The following is a 20,488-nucleotide window of genomic DNA, read 5'->3' as shown; positions in this document are numbered from 1 at the left end:
ACAAATTAGGCAAACAGCACTTCTGTCCACTTAAAATATATTGCTTAAGTTTAGTTTTATATGAAAACTGGAAGTTGGGGGCGCCTGGGTGGCTCAGTCAGTTAAGCGACTGCCTTCGGCTCAGGTCATGATCCTGGAGTCCCGGGATCAAGTCCCGCATCGGGCTCCTTGCTCAGCGGGGAGTCTGGTTCTTCCTCTGACCCTCCTCCCTCTCGTGCTCTCTGTCTCTCATTCTCTCTCACAAATAAATAAATAAAACCTTTAAAAAAAAAAAAAAGAAAAATGGAAGTTGGGTTGAGTAGTGAGAAAGGGAAACGGTGTAAGAGGGATCTTTTACTTAAATAAAAGTAGGCCCAATAATAAGAATCCTGAACAAGGAGCCAATGAAACAGTCTTTGTCCTAGTTGTACTCTCAATGGCAATTTCTTTTCAGAATCCCAGAGAGAAGATGGAGGTTTTATTACTGTTTTTATTTATTTGTGTGTGTGTGTGTGTATAAGAGATTAAAACTCAATATTATGGTTTATTAAAGAAAAACAGTAAATAAGAAATGTTATTAAAACAGATATTTTCCATTGGAGGTGCATACTTGCCTTTGGGTTGTTTGCATCAAATAGACCAGTTGAAAGTCCAATCAGCAAGGAATTTTGGCTTTTATTTTTTGATGGTGAATCAGAGCGAGATCGAAGTGGAAAGGATTCTTCTGGTGAACATAAAATTGACTGAATTTGAGAGACTACGTTCAAGTGTTTTGAAAGAACCACTCTATGGAAAAATGGCTCTGGTTGCACAGATTTATCAACATCACATTTAGGGTGCTGAGAATCACCTATTTCAGGTCCTGTGGTATAAAGGAAAGATTTTGTGATGTCCATACAGTACTTAACCTCTATGTAATATTGAAAAAGCACAGTACTTAACACGAATCTAGCCAAAAACTCTCTATCAGAAAAACAAAATCAAAGTATAGATACGATTATATTACCTTATAAGTAATTTTTGATAGGATATAAGATTTTATTTTCAGAAAGCAGATTAATTTGCTATATACCTCCATTAAATTCAAGTTCTAAAATACTTAACATAAAAAAAAGTGTCATTAGCACTAGAACGAATTTCTACTTTCACAGTATCAGAATAATGTAATTTCCAATTAAAATAGGAAAAAGAAAAAAAAATAGGAAATGTGAAAATATATTGTTTAGACACTCATATTTAGCTCCAGTTTATCTTTGTTCCTACAGGTTAGATAGGAAAAATTATATTTCTCATATTTTATAATTAATATTATTAAAAACAAGAAGACAACTTACTTAATGTCCTTAGTATACTGGCTTAGTTTTGGCAAGCAATTCTTTCTGTTATGAACATTTCATAAAATAATTGACCAAAAAGTTTTATTGGCCTTGTTGCCAAACAATCCAGGCTTATTAATGAGAATCTAGTGCTCTATGCCTATTACATTTTTTAAACAATTGAGGTGACTGTTGAAAAAATGCTATTAATATGTTGTCCAAATAAAACAGATTCAGGTTAACAACCTTCCAAAAGTAGTCTAATACAATGAGACTTACTTATATCAACTTCACTAAGGTGGTCCACATTGTTTGGGATTTCATCTTCAGAAACTTCATTTTGCTGAACAGTGATCCTATCTTCCAACCTGCCCAGATGGATACATTGGTAGAAATACAATTTACTAGAAATAAAAGCACTCTTAAAAAAAAAAAAAAAAAAGGAGAACAAGTTCACTAGCATCCTGTGGTCCCTCTTCCAAATATTTTCCTCACTTATGTGTGTGGATATATATATATATTTCCTCTCATAAGTACACTGTATTTTTTACCCTGTTAAAACCTTCACCAATCATAGTCACAAAAACCAGCCTCACCACTTCTTATAATTGTGGTTCCCAAAATGTGGCCCCTAGACATTAGGAACACACAGAAACTTGTTCAAAATACAAATGCTCAGGAGGTGCCTGAGGCGCTCAGTCGTTAAGTGTCTGCCTATGGCTCAGATCATAATCCCAGGGTCCTGGGATCGAGCCCCACATCACCCCGCATTGGGCTGCCTGCTCAGGGGGAAGCCTGCTTCTCCCTCTCACATTCCCCCTGTTTGTGTTGTCTCTCTGTCAAATAAATAAATAAAATCTTAAAAAAGAAATAAAAATGCTCAGGGCCTCCCTGGACCTATCAATCAGAAACTTTGGGGGATAAGGCCCAGCAATTTATTTTAATAAAACCAAAGTAATTCTAATATTTGCTAATGTTTGAGAACCACTACTTCAGCAATCAAAATGCCCCTTAATAGCAGAGAATATAAAACAATAATATACTAATACTATAAAATATCATGCAGCTGTTAAAAAAATGAAATAAAATCTATGTGAAATACTGTGGAATGATAGTCTATAAATAAATATAAATAAACATATATTTAATATATATTATATAAATAAAATAAATATATTTAAGTAAGCAAAGTAGAAACAAATATATATATTTAATATATATTAAGTAAATTTATAAATATAAATAAAATGAATATATTTTATAAATAAAATAAATTTATTATTATAAATATAAATAAAATATATTAATATAAATTGATAAATAAAATAAATTAATATATTTTATTAAGTGAGCAAAGTAATCTACAGATCAATTTGTATTAAATGGTGTTAGGTTTCAAAAAATGGTGTGTAGTGCAGTATATAGAATGATATACACAAAAGTTTTAACACTCAAGAATTAATTGAAGAAAAAAGGTAAAGAAGAACTGACAGTTTTTATTTCAATACAGCTGGGAATTATATTCATGTATTATATTTTTTTTTTAACAAAAACTTAAAGACTGGAAGAATACAGTCCAAAGTTTTCAAACAAACACAGAAAAAGATGTTCAACATCACTAATCATCAGGGAAATGCAAATCAAAAGCAAGATATCTCAAATCTGTTAGAATGGCTATTAACAAAAAGACAAGAGGTAAGTGTTGGTGAGGATGTGGACAAAAAAGGAACCCTTGGGAGGCCTGGTTGGTTCAGTCAGTTGAATGTCTGCCTTTGGCTCAGGTCATGATCCCAGGGTCCTGGCATGGAGTTCCACATCCCAGACAGCTCAACAGGGAGGCTGCTTCTCCCTCTGCCTGCCACTCACCCTGCTTGTGCTCTCTCTCTCTCTGACAAATAAATAAATGAATCTTAAAAAAAAAAAAAAAAAGGAATCCTTGTGCACTGCTGGTGAGGATGTAAATAGTGCAGCCACTATAAAAAACAGTACAGTTTCTCTAGAAATTAAAAATAGAAATATCGGGGCGCCTGGGTGGCTCAGTTGGTTAAGCGACTGCCTTCGGCTCAGGTCATGATCCTGGAGCCCCGGGATCGAGTCCCGCATCGGGCTCCCTGCTCGGCAGGGAGTCTGCTTCTCCCTCTGACCCTCCTCCCTCTCATGCTCTCTGTCTCTCATTCTCTCTCTCTCAAATAAATAAATAAAATCTTTTAAAAAAAATAGAAATATCATACAATCCAGTAATTCCACTACTGGGTATTTATCCAAAGAAAACAGAAACACTAATTTGAAAAGATCTATGCACCCCTATGTTTATTACAGCATTAACAATAGCCTAGATTTGAAAGCAACCCAAGTGTCCACTGACAGACAAATACACACACACACACACACACACAGGAATATTACTCACCCATAACAAGGAATGAGATCTGGCCATCTGCAATAACACAGATGGATATAGAGGGTAACATGCTCAGTGAAATAAGTCAGACAGAGAAAGACAAGAACTGTACGATTTCACTTATATGTGGAATCTAAAAACCAAATGAATGAACAAATGAAGCAAACAAAAAGCAGAAACAGAGCCATAAATACAGAGGAATAAACTGGTAGTTACCAGAAGGAAGGGGGGTGAGAAGATGGGCAATAGGGGTAAGGGGCAGTGAGAGGTCCATGGTTCCAGTTATGGAATGAGTAAGTCATGGGGATAAAGGGAACACAGACATGGGGAATACAGTCAATGGTATTATAACAGTGTTGTATGGTGATAAATGATAGCTACACTTGTGATAACAATAGTTTAAGTACAGAGTTGTCAGAAACTAATGTAACATTATGTGTCTACTATACTTCAATAAAAACAACAACAACAAAAACCAAAGGCACCAGTAACTTATCTCTGCAAGTTCGGCTTATAAGCAGTTTTTGTTTTCTTAATTCTTTGTAATTCATCTCAAATTTAAATAATTTTTTTACTTTTTCAGTTTTAAATTTTGAAAATTTTTCTATTTTTGGTTTTCAAAGTTTTTATTTCTGATCATACAAGTAACACTTTCTTCATTCAAAATGTAATGTTCCTTGGTTCCTCAGAAAGTTAAACATAGAATTACCATACACTGCAGCAATTCTATTCCTAGCTATACACTCAAAAGAATATGGGTGTGCAAACAAAAGCTTGTACACAAATATTCATACAAGCACTATTCACAACAGCCAAAAGGTAGAAACAATCCTGGAAATGACCCACTGTCATCTGCTGAATACCCATCAATTGCTTAATGGATAAAAATATATGGTATATTCAACATAATGGATTTTTCAGCCATAAAAATGAAGAAATGATATATTCTACAACATAAACTGTAAAAACATTATGGTACGTGAAAGAAACCAGATACAAAAAGCCACATATGGTATGATTCCGTATGAAATATCCAGAATAGGCAAATCTATAGACAGAAAGGAGATTAGTGATTGACAAAGGCTGGGGGAAGGGGAAATGGAGAGTGGCTGTTTAACTGGTATCAGGGTTTCCTTTTGGGGTGATGAAAATGTTCTAGAACCACATAGTGGTAATGGCTACACAACACTGTCAATGTAATAAATACTACTGAATTGTACACTTTAAAATGGTTAAAATGGTAATTTTATATCAATTTTACCTTGACTAAAAAAAAAATGCAATGTTCCTTTGAGAATTCCCCATAGTAAACTCAAAGCTCAGTTGCCTTTACTGTCATCAGTTTGGTATACATCTTACCATATTTTACCTTGAATTTTACAGAGAAATAAATAGCATTATTTTAATATATGGAAATGCCTTTTTATTCAATATTATTTTATTAATCATTTGATAATTGGGGCATATTTCCATATTGATACATGAAGCTACATTTTATTCTTTAGAGTGCTATATACTATCCATAATGCAGTATACAGAAAGTTCTTTATTTTCAGCAACTTCCTTATTAATGATTAGACTCTTTCAAATTATTTGCTATGATTCTCCTACAATAAACATTCTTGCATATGCCTCTTTGTGCCCATGTATGAGTAATCTTAGAGTAGATACCAAAAAGTAAAAATGCATTATTACAGGATATGCAAATTATTATTTTTTTAAAAAGATTTTATTTATTTATTTGACAGAGAGAGAGAGAGCACAAGCAGGGGGAGTAAGAGAGGGAGAAGCAGGGGAAGCGGAAGAGGAGAAGCTCCTCAGCAGAGAGCCCTATGCGGGGCTCAATCCCTGGACCCTGGGATCATTACCTGAGTCAAAGGCAGACACTTAACCGCTTAAATGAGCCACCCAAATGCCCTCGATATGCACATTTTAAACTAACAAAATTGGCAAATGGATTTCCAAATTGGCTCTCCCAATTCTTATGTGTGCTTGCAATGTATCAATGTTCCTAGTTCCCAATCTCTCACCAATATTTGATGCTATTACTTGCATTCCTCCTGGCTTCATGTTATTTTGTGAAGAAACTTTCACTGGCAAAACATCTGGACTCTTGCCCTGCCTTTTATTTATTCCTCTTCTTTGAGGAAGAACAAGTATCTGACATTCATACATTCATAGTTCTCCACTGAGTAAAGTTAGTCAAAGAACTTAGGAATTTGATGTCTTTTTTCTCATTGTCTTGCCTCTATAATCCATAAAGTATATATGTGGTTTCCTCCCTTGTAAACAGCTATATTCATATTCTTTCCCCATTTTTCTCTTGGACTTTGGTCTTTTTCTTCTTAATTTGCCAAGTTCTTTATGAATTCTGGATATTAATTATTAGGCTGTCTCCTTTCCATTTGTTGACATTTAGCTCTTTAATAAATCTGATAGTTATGTTGAATGGCTTTAGAAATGGAACTTTTATTTTCAAGTTGTGTTTAAGTGCTAGATACACTGTGTAGTATAGAGAAACAGTATTTTTAGCCATTTCGTTATTAGACTATTTCAAATTATTTGCTATGATAAGCATTCGTTTAATAATAAGCATTTCTGCGTATGTTTTTTTGTGCCCATGTCGAAGTACAGCCCTCTTCCTGTTTTTATAAAGTTGTATTGAAACAGTAACACTTATTTGTTTATGTATCATCCATGGCTGCTTTTGCACTACTTTGGCAGAGTTGAGTAGCTGCATCACAGACCAAATAGTCTATTCAAGGCTGAAATATTTATTATTTAGCTCTTACAGAAAAAAATTGACTGTCCCTGTTACAGATGATGGCAATGGAAGAAACTGCCAATTACTTTTTATAAATGAACCATAACCAAGAATAACAAAGTCTAACAATAATTTCCTGTAACCAAAAGGAACTATAGATGACTCTCGCAAATATTAATACAAAAATCCTAAAATACATAAGTACCTTAAAATAATATGTCATGACCAAGAAGAATGTACTTAAGGTATGCAGGATGGTTTATGTTAAGTAATCCATTAATATAATTAATTATACAGCTGACCCTTGAACAATGTGGAGGGATGGGGTGCTGGCTGAATCCCCTATGCAGTCAAAATGTGCATGTAAATTTTGACTTCTCCAAAACTTAACTACTAATAGACTACTGTGGACCACAGCCTTAATGATAACATACACAGTTGATAAACACATATTTTGCATGTTATATGTATTATATGCTGTATTCTTAAAATACCTTTTTATTTTTTTTCAGTATTCCAAGCTACACAGTTCACCTGCAAGTTTTTTCAAATTGCCACAAATCTCCAAAAAATTTTCCAATATATTGGGAAAAAAAAATCTGTGTATAGGAGGAGCCATGCAGCTCAAAACTGTATTGTTCAAAAGTTAACTGTACTAATAATTAAAGGAAAACATTTATATAAACAGTCATGCCTAATGATGGTTAATAACAGAAGCATCTTCACTAAAGTCAAGAACAACACAGAGGTACCCCCTATTTCCAATATTTGACATTGTATAAAAGATACTAACCAAGGCGATTATAGAAAAAAAAAAACTAGTGTTAAAAAATTGGAAAGACATAAAATCATCACTGTTTTCATATGATATGATTGTATATCTGAAAAAAGCAAAAGATCCAACTGAAAATCTATCATGAACAACAGTAGGTATCAGTAAAATAGTGGGGTACAAAATCAATATAAAGAAATCTAAGCTTTCATACACACAACCTTCTAGTTACAAGATCTCATAGAAGAATAGGGACTAAACAAAGAATAACAAAAACAAAAGAAAAGAACGTATCTAGGAATAAGCTTACCAATAAAAGTGTAAAGCCTAGATGAAGGAAACTATAAAAATACTCAAAACTTACTCAAAAGAAAGGCCTATCATGTTCTTCTTGGACAGGAGGAACACAACAAGTTGATTTCCCCTTTGTTAATCTATGAATTTAATATCCCAATAAAATACCAATTGATTTTTTTCCTGGGGAAGGTAGGCAAAATTTAGTAAATTCTAAATTCAAAAGAAATTTTACACAAGCAAGAATAGCCAAGAAAACCAAAAAAGGACAATGAAATTAAGAAAATTTAGTATATATTAAAAGTGGCATTTTTAATCTAGGCAGGAAAGATGAACTTTTTAATAAATACAACTGGACAACTGGGTAGCTATCTGAAGAAAAACTAAACCCATACCCCAGGATAAATTCCAAATAGATTAAAGATTTAAATGTAAAAAGTGCCCATGTTGAAAGTACTAGAAAAAAAAATTTGAAAAATTCTTTGAGAATCTTAGAAAGAACAAAGTATCTCTGAATGATTATTAAAATCCAGGTAAACATGACAATTTAAAAAACTTCTGGGGGCGCCTGGGTGGCTCAGTCGTTAAGCGTCTGCCTTCGGCTCAGGTCATTATCCCAGGGTCCTGGGATCGAGCCCTACATTGGGCTCCCTGCTCTGCGGGAAGCCTGCTTCTCCCTCTCCCACTCCCCCTGCTTGTGTTCCCTCTCTCGCTGTGTCTCTCTCTGTCAAATAAATAAATAAATAAAATCTTTAAGGGTGCCTGGGTGGCTCAGATGGTTAAGCGTCTGCCTTCGGCTCAGGTCGTGATCCCAGGGTCCTGAGATCAAGCCCCACATTGGGCTCCTGGCTCAGCGAGGAGCCTGCTCCTCCCTCTCCCTCTGCCTCTCTCCCTGCTCATGCTTTCTCTCTGTCTCTCTCTCTGTATCTCTGTGTCTCAAATGAATAAATAAAATCTTAAAAAAAAAAAAATTAAAAAAGAAATCTTAAAAAAAAAAACAAAACCTTCTGCATGGCAAAAAATAAAACATAAATGGCCAACAAGGAAAAAATGGTTGCAACTCACATAATCATAACCATGGCAAATATCTCTAATATTTAAAGAGTTCTTACTAATTTATAAAAGACCAACAACCACATTTTTAAAATGGGTCAAAGATATAATACAGAGAACTCACAGAAAAAGAAATACACATGAAACTTAAACATCTGAAAAAATGTGCTCACTTTACCAATAAGAGATGGATAAACTAAGAACCCAAACCAAGATACTATTTTTTAACCTATCAGATTGGCAAAAATAAAAAAGTTTGAAAATAAGTTTGGCAAGGCTGGGGGAAATGAGAAGTTTCATACATTCTTTCTGAGAATGTAAATTAGTACAAACCCTGGGAAGAACAGTAACTGAATTACAAATGCAATTTGTAAGAATGCAATTGACACAGGAAGTGTACTTCTATGTATCTATCATATAGATATACATACATACATGCAAAATGACCTTATATAAAAGGTTGTTATTCATTGCAACATCATTTGAAATATCAATTAATGTAGAATATCAATTAATGTAGAAGACCTGCTGAGTTGTGATATATCCATTTAGTGGAATACTAAGCAGCCATAAAATAAGAAAAAAAAAAATGAAGCTCTCTATGGATTAATATGAAAAAATTCCTAGGTTACTGACTAAAAATAAAAAGGTGAAAATACCATATACATTATACTAATAACTTTATTTAAAAGGGAGGGAGACATTTTTGTTTTGGATAGATTAAAAATATCTGGAAGGAGGAGAAAATGGGAATCTGCTGGATGGGGACAGAGTTGGAAAAGAGACATTTTACTCTCTATCTTTATATACTTGATTTCTGAACCACATGAATGTAATATCTTTCCAAAAATTAAATTATTTTATAAGGTATCATAATACTATAGGCTATAGGGCAGTATTAGGTTATTATAGTACTTTTTTTAAAAGTATTACAAAAAGGGACCCAGGTTTTGAAATGTAAGGAAAAAGAGGTAACATACTCAGTTCCCTTTGTTTCTTTTATCTCACTAATCCACACATCAATAATCGTGCATGGCAAGCTACCATCTTTGTTTGCTCCATCTGGCTCTTGCAGAACTTCTGTTTCTAAGCCATCAGCTTCTGAAAATCAAAAACAACAATAAACACGTCTTAAAGCAAAATCCAGCTATAGATATTTGAACAAATATTCTATAACTTATCATTACCTAGTTTTAGGCTAACATACTAATTATAACAAAAAATTAAATATTTTATCTGTAGATCTTTAATCTTGTTAACTCTCTGGTTATTTTCTGAAAGTAAATACTAATGAGAAAAGTTTCTGTCTTCATTTGCTGACTTCTCTTTTTCCTCTTCAATTCAGATTATCAATGCTTTTTTTTAATATTTATTTATTTGAGAGAGAGAATGCACGTGCATGTGTAAGCATGGGGGAAGGGGCACAGGGAGAGAGAGTCTTAAGCAGACTCCCCACTGAGCAGGGCCTGATCTCAAGTCCCCCAGATCATGACCTGAGCCATAACCAAGAGTCAGACACTTAACCCACTGCAACACCCAGGCGCCCCACAATGCTCTTGTTTAAGCCACCATCACTCCCTCTTTTTTCCTGGAATCCAGGTCATCTTTCATTCTCTATTTTTAAAGTTTCCAATTAGCTTGTCCTGTTTAGAAAGAGAACTGATATTGTACCAGTCCTTAAAGTTTTTATCCGTTATTCAAATGATTTTTTGTTGTTGTTGTTTACCTGTACAAGGCAAACACTTGGGGAAAAAAATCTTTTAGTTATTTTTAGTGAATAATTGTCCATTAGCACCTTAAGCCATACCAACATGACTTGTTCTACAAACTAGATTTTTTACTGTATTGCCCTCAAAGTCTAAAATATTTACTATCTGGCTCTTTGTAGGAAATGTTTGCTGACTTGTACTAGGCTGTATAGTCTCTACTATATGCCTAACAGGCTTCTGTTTTTTTAAAAGAAAAGGCATACCTACTAACTATCATTCTAATAAGTAAGACTATTTAAGTTATCATGGTGAATTGAAAATGGTCACACATACAGCAAGGTCTCTGACATTTCTCTCACATAGAGGGGGCCCTCTACTTCCCCTCCCCTTGAATTTGGGCTGGCATTGTGATGGTCTTAATGGAGTATAGTTCAAGTTTATGCCAGTTCCAGCTCTAGTCTTCAAGAAAATTGGCAGCTTCTACACTGGAATCTGGAAGCTTAAACCACCATGAAAGTTTATTCTGGAAAGACCACATGGCAAGTTCCTGAGACTAAAAAAGGAGCGGGAACCAGCTAAAGAGGCTCTGCTGAGATACCATGCATGGAATGACATCATCTTGCCCCTTCCAGATAAGCCCAGCTGACAGGTGAATACCACTGAGTGGTACTGATGCCACATGGAGAACTTTCCCAATTCCTAACCCACTAAAACGTGAGACAAAACAAGTTATTTTAAGCCACTAAGATTTGGGAATAATTTGTTTTGCAGCAATAGATAGCAGAAATAGAATTTCCTATCTGAAAACAGGGTGCTGACATAACAAAAGCTTAAAACGTGCACTGGTTTTGGGACTTGGCAGTGGGCAGAAGTTACAAGTGCTTCAAGGAGACTGTTGATGAGAGACTGGCCAGTGAAAAAAGTTTCTGGAGGAGATTCTTGTTCTATGGTGGCAGAAAATATGGTGCCTGGAATAACAGTGATGATAGAAAACATACCTAAGAGATTCAATGATCTAGCTAAGATGCTATCTAAGCAGAACGTTAAAAATTCCAGCTAGCTTCTTTAGTTGCCTCTGATAAAGTTGGAGAGATTAACTGAAGAAAGAGCTGTTTAGTTTATGAGGACAATTTAGAAGAGAAAGCCCAAGTTAATTCCTTCCAGGCAATAAGAGCTTTTTAAGGGAAAACATGACCTCAAAACAAACACTAAATTCAGGGCAGATTTTACTAGTCAAAGATGAAGTCAAGGGAGGGAAGGAAAAAGGAAGGAAGGAATAAAGAAAAAAGAAGAGTGGTTAGTGTAGTGAATGTGAATAACATTCATACAAAGCCCACAAAATTAAGAAAATTCAACCTGAAGAAACACCATCAGCTTGGATTGCATAGGAAAGAAAGATGTAGTTTAGAAAAGCCCTTGAGGGCACTAACTTTGGTGCAAAGGAAGCAAGCTGACAATGCAACACCTGACTGGCGCTGCAGAATTTCTATGGACCAGTGATTGATATATGTCCCCCATTTTCTTTGTTTTTGAAAAGGAGTCTCTATTCCTGTTTCACTACTGTATGTTAGATATTTAGAGGGCAAAAATTTTTCACTTATAGGTCTTGAGATTGAGAGTAACTGTACTCAAAGAACTGTACCCAAGAAAATTCACCTCTACATAGGCCTGACTTGGATAACAGCTTTAGGCTTTCAGCCCTTTTAATAAGAAGATGAGGCTTTGGGGCACCTGCGTGGCTCAGTCAGTTAAGCATCGGACTCTTGATTTCTACTCAGGTCATGACCTCAGGGTAGTGAGACCTAGTCCCGTGTCTGGCTCCGTGCTAAGTGTGAAGCCGGCTTGGGATTCTCTTTCTCTCTTCCTCTGCCCTGTCCCCTGCTCATGCGTGGCCCTCTCTTAAACAAGATGAGGCTTTAAGAAGGGGTAAGTGCATTTTACACGTGGGAGAAAATGTAAATAATTTTTTATTCAGTGGCAGACCATGGCAGACTACCAATGGCTGCAAATTCTTTAACACTCTTAACTTGGAGAGGTGGGCTCTGTTTTATCTCATTTGAATCTACGCTGGTTTGTGACTGTTTTGACCAAGGAAATATGGCAGAAGTGATACTGTGCCAGTTGAGACTGGCTTTTAAAAGTATAAGTAGCTTTTGCCTAGGATCTGTGAGCCCTGGCCACCATATAAGAAGTCAGACTACCTTGCTGGAAAGAGTTATGGAAAGGTGTGGAGACTACATGAAAAGGGAGAGGGAGGGGACCAGCATCACACAGCCTTCAAGCTGCATCTGAAAAGACACCAGTGAAGCCATCTTGAACCCCTCAGACCAGGTTGCCAGCTGAATACCATCAAGCAATCCCAGAGACAAAAAGCACATGAATTATAAAAATTACATTAGTCAAGCCTTGACTTAATTCCTGACATGCAAAATCATGAGATATAACAGAAGTGTTGTTATTTTAACACTAAGTTTTGGGGTGATTTATTATGCAGCATTAAAAAATCCAGACCAGTTATTATAGAAAACAAAGAACCTAATTTGAGATGAATCACCCAAACATATACACGTTTTGATGATCTGTTTATAAAGTCCTGTTTATATAGAAGAAATTAAAGTATTATCAAGTTAAATAGAGCTCATTTTGAGCTATTAAAATACCATCCACATTTTCTTCTGGCTTCAATGATGTCTGTGGAGATGCCTCACTAAACTCTGGACTGTTCATTTCAACAGAAGAATCAACAGTAGCTGATGGATTCATTTCAAGTGAAATATATTCTACTTTTTTTTCTCCAGGAATTAAAGGTTTGTAATTCTCCCTTTCAGGAGAAGTCTCTGAAACAACAACAAAAAAAGAAAGATCATGCTACATTCTCAAAAATAACTTGAATTTTACCTATAACAGCATTATAGCAAAATTCAAAAACTGCATTCTTACAACAGGTAATTACTGAGTAAGCTCTGTTATGTATTAAAAGTTGATAAATGATTAAGGTATATGACAGCTAAATATCATTTTAATTATACATAATGATATTTAGGATGATTAACATATGGTTTACTTTCTTTTCCCTTTTGTTGAAACTAACACACATAACAATGTTGTATTTTAAATCATTAACTGTTTTTGTTTCTGGTAAGTGCTAGTTACTTCTAATTGCTCAGAAACTCCCCACACCTTTTTTTTTTTTTTTTTAAGATTTTATTCATTTATTTGAGACAGAGAGAACAAGGGACAGAGAGCATGAGAAGGAGGAAGGTCAGAGGGAGAAGCAGACTCCCTGCCGAGCAGGGAGCCCGATGCGGGACTCGATCCCGGGACTCCAGGATCATGACCTGAGCTGAAGGCAGTCGCTTAACCAACTGAGTCACCCAGGCGCCCCATGAGCCACCCAGGCGCCCCCCCACACCTTTTTAAAAAAAGATTTATTTATTTTAGAAGGGAGGAGGGGCAGAGGGAAAGGGAGAGAGAGAATCTCCAGTAGATTCCCTGCTGAGCACGGAGCCCAATCCCATGACCCTGAGATTATGACCTGAGTTGAAATCAAGAGCTGGATGCTCAACCAACTGAGCCACCCGGGTGCCCCTAAACTCCCCATACTTTTAACTAATGCCAGGAGAGAATGGATTTACCTCAGAACAACTTATTGCAGTTATCTGTAAGACGCCCAGGTCACTCCCATTCATTTCTTGAAGACGTTTCTTTCCAACTCCCAGTCAGGAGATTTCCCCAATATTAATTCTGTCTTAACTAATTTAATTGATTGCCAGATCTCCATTAATAATCCTTCCATCTCTGGGCCTCTCAATTCCTCTCCAGTGATTTTTATCTTCACCTTACCTCAGTCATTCCAATGGTAGTATCTTAGAGAGCTTGTCATTTACTAGAGCTCCTCAAAATTTTCAGTGCTAAATATTCTACCTTCTAATTTCTAACATCCTATTTTTCCACTTATCTCCCTCTACTATCCCAACTTTAAAAAATGTTACCCCACCAGGACCTATAATGCCCAGATCCTACCATGTTTTCTCTCCACCGTCATCCTCATTAAAATCCATCTAAAGTCCATCAATAAAAACCACTTTTTCAGGATGCCTGGGTGGCTCAGTTGGTTAACCATCTCAGGTCATGATCTCAGGGTCCTGGGATTGAGCCCGGCATCGGGCTCCTTGCTCAGCGGGGAGTCTGCTTCTCCCTCTCCCTCTACCTGCCACTCCCCCTGCTTGTGTGCTCTCTCTCTGACAAATAAGTAAAATCTTAAAAAAATAATAATAATCACTTTCTCACATACATCTTTAACTCACTCTACCCACATGGAGAAACCCCAACTCCTTTTAATTTAATTTTCTGTATATTATGTCTGCACACATGTGGCTATGAAATGGTTGGGTAAAAAAAGAGTCTTCTTTATTGATCTCAATTTCAAATCATTATCACTAAAGCGAAGTGGGCGCTTTGTGGTGCTTGCAATCCTATCATAACAATAGGATACCAGGAACTGTACCTAGTTCAGTTAACTTCCTTAGGAAAACAAGTTGTGTACAGGTATTTTTGAGTTATATTACCTCTTACTTCTTCCTAGTCAATCAAGAACAGAACAAAACTATAGTGTTGCTCATGTTTTGAATATCTTCCCTACACCACGACTCATCAACAAATTGTGATAGAGGTCACATCTGTGTTTTTGCTCATTCAGCCTACTGTTCTGCTATAAAATCATGTCTATTAAAATCAGAAACAAGGATGCCAGTTAGCACCATTATTAAAGATTGCTTTAGAGTGTCTAATGAATGCAGTAAGAAGAAAAAGAAATAATCAGAATAAATACTGGGCAAAAAAACACTAGTTCTTATCACTGATGATATAACCCTCATATCTGGAAGATCTAAGATCTCAAGGGAAAAAACTTAATATATTTAAAAAAATACTTCAGGGAGGTGTCTGCGTATAAAATTTTACACAGACACATAGAAAGAATATTTTATTTATTTTAACTAGAAATAACAATTTAGAAAGGGAAATAGGAAAAATATGTCATCCATTATAAAGACAAAAATACAGTATTATGTAAGAATCAATTTACCAGTTTCCAAGATGGCAGAGAAGTAGGAGACCTTAGTTTTGTCTGGTCCCAAGAATTCAGCTAGATAGCTAACAAAGCACTCTGAACACCTGTGAACTCAACCAGCGATCTAAGAAAAAAATAGCTGCAACTCTACAAATAGAAAAGCAACCACTTTCTGCAAGGTAGGAGGTGTGGAGAAGTGAATATGAGGCGATATATGGGAAGATAAATCACGGGGGTAGGAAGCCTCCGTAAGCTGGCTACCACCAGAAAGTGATTTAGTAGCAGAGCTCAAAATCGGAACTTTCAGCAGTCTACTCTGGTGAGGGACATCCTGACTGAAAGGTGCTCAGGTGGCGAAGTGGCCAGAATCCTAGGTAGGACAGTGTGACCTCAGGACCCCTAGGGTCACAGAAAGACCAGGGGTGCCTGAGTGTGGCAGAGTTCCCAGGTATCAGAGCAAGAAAGCCGGCTGCAATCAGTGAGCCCCAGAGTGAGTTTTCAGCTTGGGGTTGCCATAAACCATGAAATGCAGGGGCCCAGAAAGCCGCAGAATTGTGGCGAGACCCCACTCCTTTCACTGGGAGGAGCAGCATGGCTGCACACTGCAGGAGTCTGCCGGGCTTGGAGACTCAAAGTAGGGTCCTATGCCTGAGATAGAAATATGCAGTCATGGGGTGTCTGGGTGGCTCAGTCTGTTAAGGATCTGCCTCATGATCCCAGGGTCCTGGGATCAAGTCCCACATTGGGCTCCTTGCTCAGTGGGGAGCCTGCTTTTCCCTCTGCCTGCCACACCCCTGCTTGTGCTCTTTCTCTCTCTGAAAAATAAATAAATAAAATCTTTTAAAAAAAATTTTTAAAAAGAGAAAGAAATGCACGGTCACAAGCTGGGTGAGCATGGAATGCGTATGGAAACCAGGGAGACAGGAGTGATGTACTGCTTTTCCCTGAGGGCACACTGAGGAGTCAAGGGCATAGCTTTTGGCCCCAGGGCTGGAGATTGGGAGGCCGCCATTTTCATTCTCATCCTCTAAAGGGGGGGTGAAGAGCCTTCACTGAACAAAAGCCACATAGAGCAATCCAGTGCAGCTTACTTAGCCTGGCCCCCTAGCAAGAGTGGTGCAATTCTGTCCAGGGCAAAGACACCAGAAAATCAGCACAACAGGCCCCTCCCCCAGAATATCAGCAAGAAAATCCCGCCAAGACCAAGTTTACTGATCACTCAGAACTGCAATACTCCAGTGCTAAGGGAAAAAAGTATATGGAAATCTCGGTGTTTTTCTCATAATTCTTTCTCATAAGTTTTTCAATTTTAATTTTTTTTTCTTTTTCCTTTTCAACCAATTTCTTATTTTATCAACTCACTTTTTAAGTCTTTTTTTAAAAATTTTCATTTTTACAGTTACATTCTGTCCTTTCATTATACTTAATTTTATTTTTGTATATATACATATATAAGTTTTTCTTTCTTTACAATTTTGGGAAGCAGTCTCTTCTAAAAACAGACCAAAACATACCCAAGATATAGTGAATTGCTCTGTTCTGGCCAGCTGTTTATATTCTTTCCTCCTTTTTGTCTTTTAATTTTCATTTTACAGTTACATTCTATCCTTTTACTGTATTTAATTTTATTTTTGTGCATATATAAGTTTCTCTTTCTTTACAATTTTGGGATTTAGTTTTCTAACAAACACACCAAAATACACACAGGATCCACTGTATTACTCTGTTCTATTCACCTTTCTGATTACATTCTCTCTCTCTCTCTTTTTGGTTACAGGTCTCTTCTGATTTGTTTGGTGTATATTTCTCTGGGGTCATTGTTGCCATTTTAGTATTTGGTTTTCTCAATCATCTATTCTTCTCTGGACAGAATGACAAGATGGAAAAACTCACCTCAAAAAAGAGAACAAGAGGCAGTACTGATTGCCAGGGACCTAATCAGTATGGATATAAGTAAGATGTCAGAACTAGAGTTCAGAATAATGATTATAAAGATATTGGCTGGGCTTGAAAAAAGCATAGATGATACTATAGAATCCCTTTCTAATCAGATCGAAATCAAAAGGCTATTAATGAGATGCAATCAAGAATGGAGGCTCTAACTGCTAGGATAAATAAGGCAGAAGAGAAAATGAGTGATATAGAAGACCAAATGACAAAGAATAAAGAAGCTGAGAAAAAGAGAAATAAACAACTACTGGATCACTAGGGGTAAAATTCAAGAGACAGGTGATACCATAAAGCAAAACAATATTGGAATAACTGGAATCCCAGAAGAAGAGGAAAGAGAGAGAGAGGGGCAGAAGGTATAATGGAGCAAATTATAGCAGAGAACTTCCCTAATCTGTGGAAGGAAACAAGCATTCAAGTCCAGAAGGCACAGAGAACCCCCCTCAAAAATCAATAAAAATAGGTCAACACCTCGACTTATAATAGTGAAGCTTGCAAAGCTCAGAAACAGAGAAAATCCTGAATGCAGCTTGGACGAGGGGTCTGTAATCTACAAGGGTAGAAACATTACTGGCAGCAGACCTATCCACAAGGATCTGGCAGGTCAGAAAAGACTGGCATGATATATTCAGGGTGCTACATGAGAAAAATATGCAGTCAAGAATACTTTATTCAGCAAGGCTGTCATTCGAAATACAGAGATAAAAAGCTTCCAGGACAAACAGAAACAAAAAAATTTGTGATCACTAAACCAGCCCTGCAAGAATATTAAAGGGGATCCTTTAAGCGAAGAGAGAGCCCAAAAGTAACAGAGACCAGAAAGGAACAGAGATAATATATAGAAACAGCGACTTTACAGGTATTACAATGGCACTAAATTAATATCTTTCAGTAGTTACTCTGAATGTAAATGGGCTAAACACTCCAATCAAAAGACACAGGGTAGCAGATTGGATAAAAACGCAAGACCGTCAATATGCTGTCTGCAAGAGACTCATTTTAGACCCAAAGACGCCTCCAGACTGAAACTGAGGGGGTGGAAAACCATTTATAATGCTAATGGGCAGCAAAAGAAATCCTTATATCAGACAAATTAGATTTTAAAGCAAAGACTGTAATAAGAGATGAAGAAGGACACTATATCATAAACAAAGGGTCTATCCAATAAGCTCTAACAGTTGTAAATATTTATGCCCCTAACACTGAAGCAGCCAATTATATAAGTGAATTAATAACTAAAGAATAATTAAAGAAACACATTAAAAATAATACAATAATACTAGGGGACTTTAACACCCCACTTACTGCAATAGCGAGATCGTCTAAGCAGAAGATCAACAAGGAAACAAGGGCTTTGAATGACACACTGGATCAGATGGACTTCACAGATATAGTCAAAGCATTCCACTCTAAAGCAACAGAATACACATTCTTCTCGAGTGCACATGGAACATTCTCCAGAACAGATCATATACTGGGTCACAAAACAGGTCTCAACTGTTACCAAAAGACTGGGATCATTCCCTGCATATTTTTGGACCACAATGCTTTGAAACTTGAACTCAATCACAAGAGGAAATTTGGAAAGAACTCCAATACATGGAGGTTAAAGACAGTCCTAGTAAAGAATGAATGGGTCAACCAGGAAATTAAAGAAATTTGAAAAATTCATGGAAATAAATGAAAATGAAAACACAACTGTTCAAAACCTTCGGGATGCAGCAAAGGTGGTCCGAAAAGGGAAGTATATAGCAATACAAGCCTTTCTCAAGAAACAAGAAAGGTCTCAAGTACACAACCTAACCCTCCACCTAAAGGAGCTGGAGAAAGAATAGCAAATAAAGCCTAAACCCAGCAGGAGAAGAGAATAATTAGAGCAGAAACCAATGAAATAGAAACCAAAAGAACAGTAGACAGATCAATGAAAGTATGAGCTGGTTCTCTGAAAGAGTAAGACTGATAAACCCCTGGCAAGACTAGTCAAAAAGAAAAGAGAAAGGAACCAAATAAAATCATGAATGAAAAAGGAGAGATCACCATCAACACTGAAGAAATACCAACAATTATAAGAACATATTATGAGCAACTATATGCCAACAAATTAGGCAATCTGGAAGAAAAGGATGCATTCCTAAAAATGTATAAACTACCAAAACTGAAACAGAAAAAAATAGAAAACTAAACAGACCAATCGATAACCAGCAAGGAAATCAAACCAGTAATAAAAAATCTCCCAACAAACAAGAGTCCAGGGCCAGATGGGTTCCCAGGGGAATTCTACCAAATATTTAAAGAATTAATGCCCTATGCATTTGAAAAAAGGAAAAAAAAAGAATTAATACCTATTCTTCTGAAGCTGTTACAAAAAAATAGAAATGGAAGGAAACCTTCCAAACTCTCTATGAGGCCAGCATCATCTTGATCCCAAAACCAAAGACCCCACCAAAAAGGAGAATTAGAGAACAATATCCCTGATGAATATAGATGAAAAAATTCTCACCAAAATACTAGAGAATAGGATCCAACGGTACATTAAGAGGATTATTCACCACAACCAACTGAGATTTATTTCTGGGATGCAACATTCACAAATCAGTCAATGTGACAAATCACATTAATAAAAGATAAGAACCATATGATCCTCTCAATTGATGTAGAAAAAGCATTTGACAAAATACAGCATCCTTTCTTGATTAAAACTCTCCAAAGAGTAGGGATAGAGGGAACATACCTCAGTATCATAAAAGCCATATATGAAAAGTCCACAGTAAATATCATTCTCAGTGGGGAAAAACTGAGGGCTTTTCCCTTAAGGTAAGGACACGACAGGGATGCCCTCTCTCACCACTACTGTTCAAGATAGTACTAGAAGTCCTAGCCTCAGCAATCAGACAACACAAATAAATAAAAGGCATTTGCGGAGAAAGGGGAACCCTCCTACACTGTTGGTGGGAATGCAAGCTGGTGCAACCACTCTGGAAAACAGTATGGAGGTTCCTCAAAAAGTTGAAAATAGAGCTACCGTATGACCCAGCAATTGCACTCCTGGGTATTTACTCCAAAGATACAAATGTAGTGATCCAAAGGAGTACATGCACCCCTATGTTTAGAGCAGCAATGTCCACAACAGCCAAACTATGGAAAGAGCCAAGATGTCCATCAACAGATGAATGGATAAA

The 20,488-nt window shown here is 36.4% G+C and overlaps 1 protein-coding gene across 1 annotated transcript in view; it reads right to left on the bottom strand.

Moving 5' to 3' along the window:
* NEK1 (NIMA related kinase 1) overlaps positions 1–20,488 on the bottom strand; it is a 226,475-nt gene that overhangs the window by 70,244 nt on the left and 135,743 nt on the right. The window contains exons 26-29 of the mRNA XM_081812908.1: positions 12,949–13,125; positions 9,560–9,680; positions 1,575–1,663; positions 594–841 (exon numbers count right to left, since the gene is read on the bottom strand). Of these exons, the coding sequence (XP_081669034.1) occupies positions 594–841; positions 1,575–1,663; positions 9,560–9,680; positions 12,949–13,125 (635 nt within the window). The remainder of the gene's footprint in view (positions 1–593; positions 842–1,574; positions 1,664–9,559; positions 9,681–12,948; positions 13,126–20,488) is intronic.

This window comes from Leptonychotes weddellii, chromosome 2 (assembly GCF_054177405.1).
Source record: "Leptonychotes weddellii isolate Sample4059 chromosome 2, ASM5417740v2, whole genome shotgun sequence".
Taxonomy (NCBI): Eukaryota; Metazoa; Chordata; class Mammalia; order Carnivora; family Phocidae; genus Leptonychotes; species Leptonychotes weddellii.
Note: the sequence above shows the minus strand (reverse complement) of the source record. Positions and strands in the feature narration are given on the sequence as shown.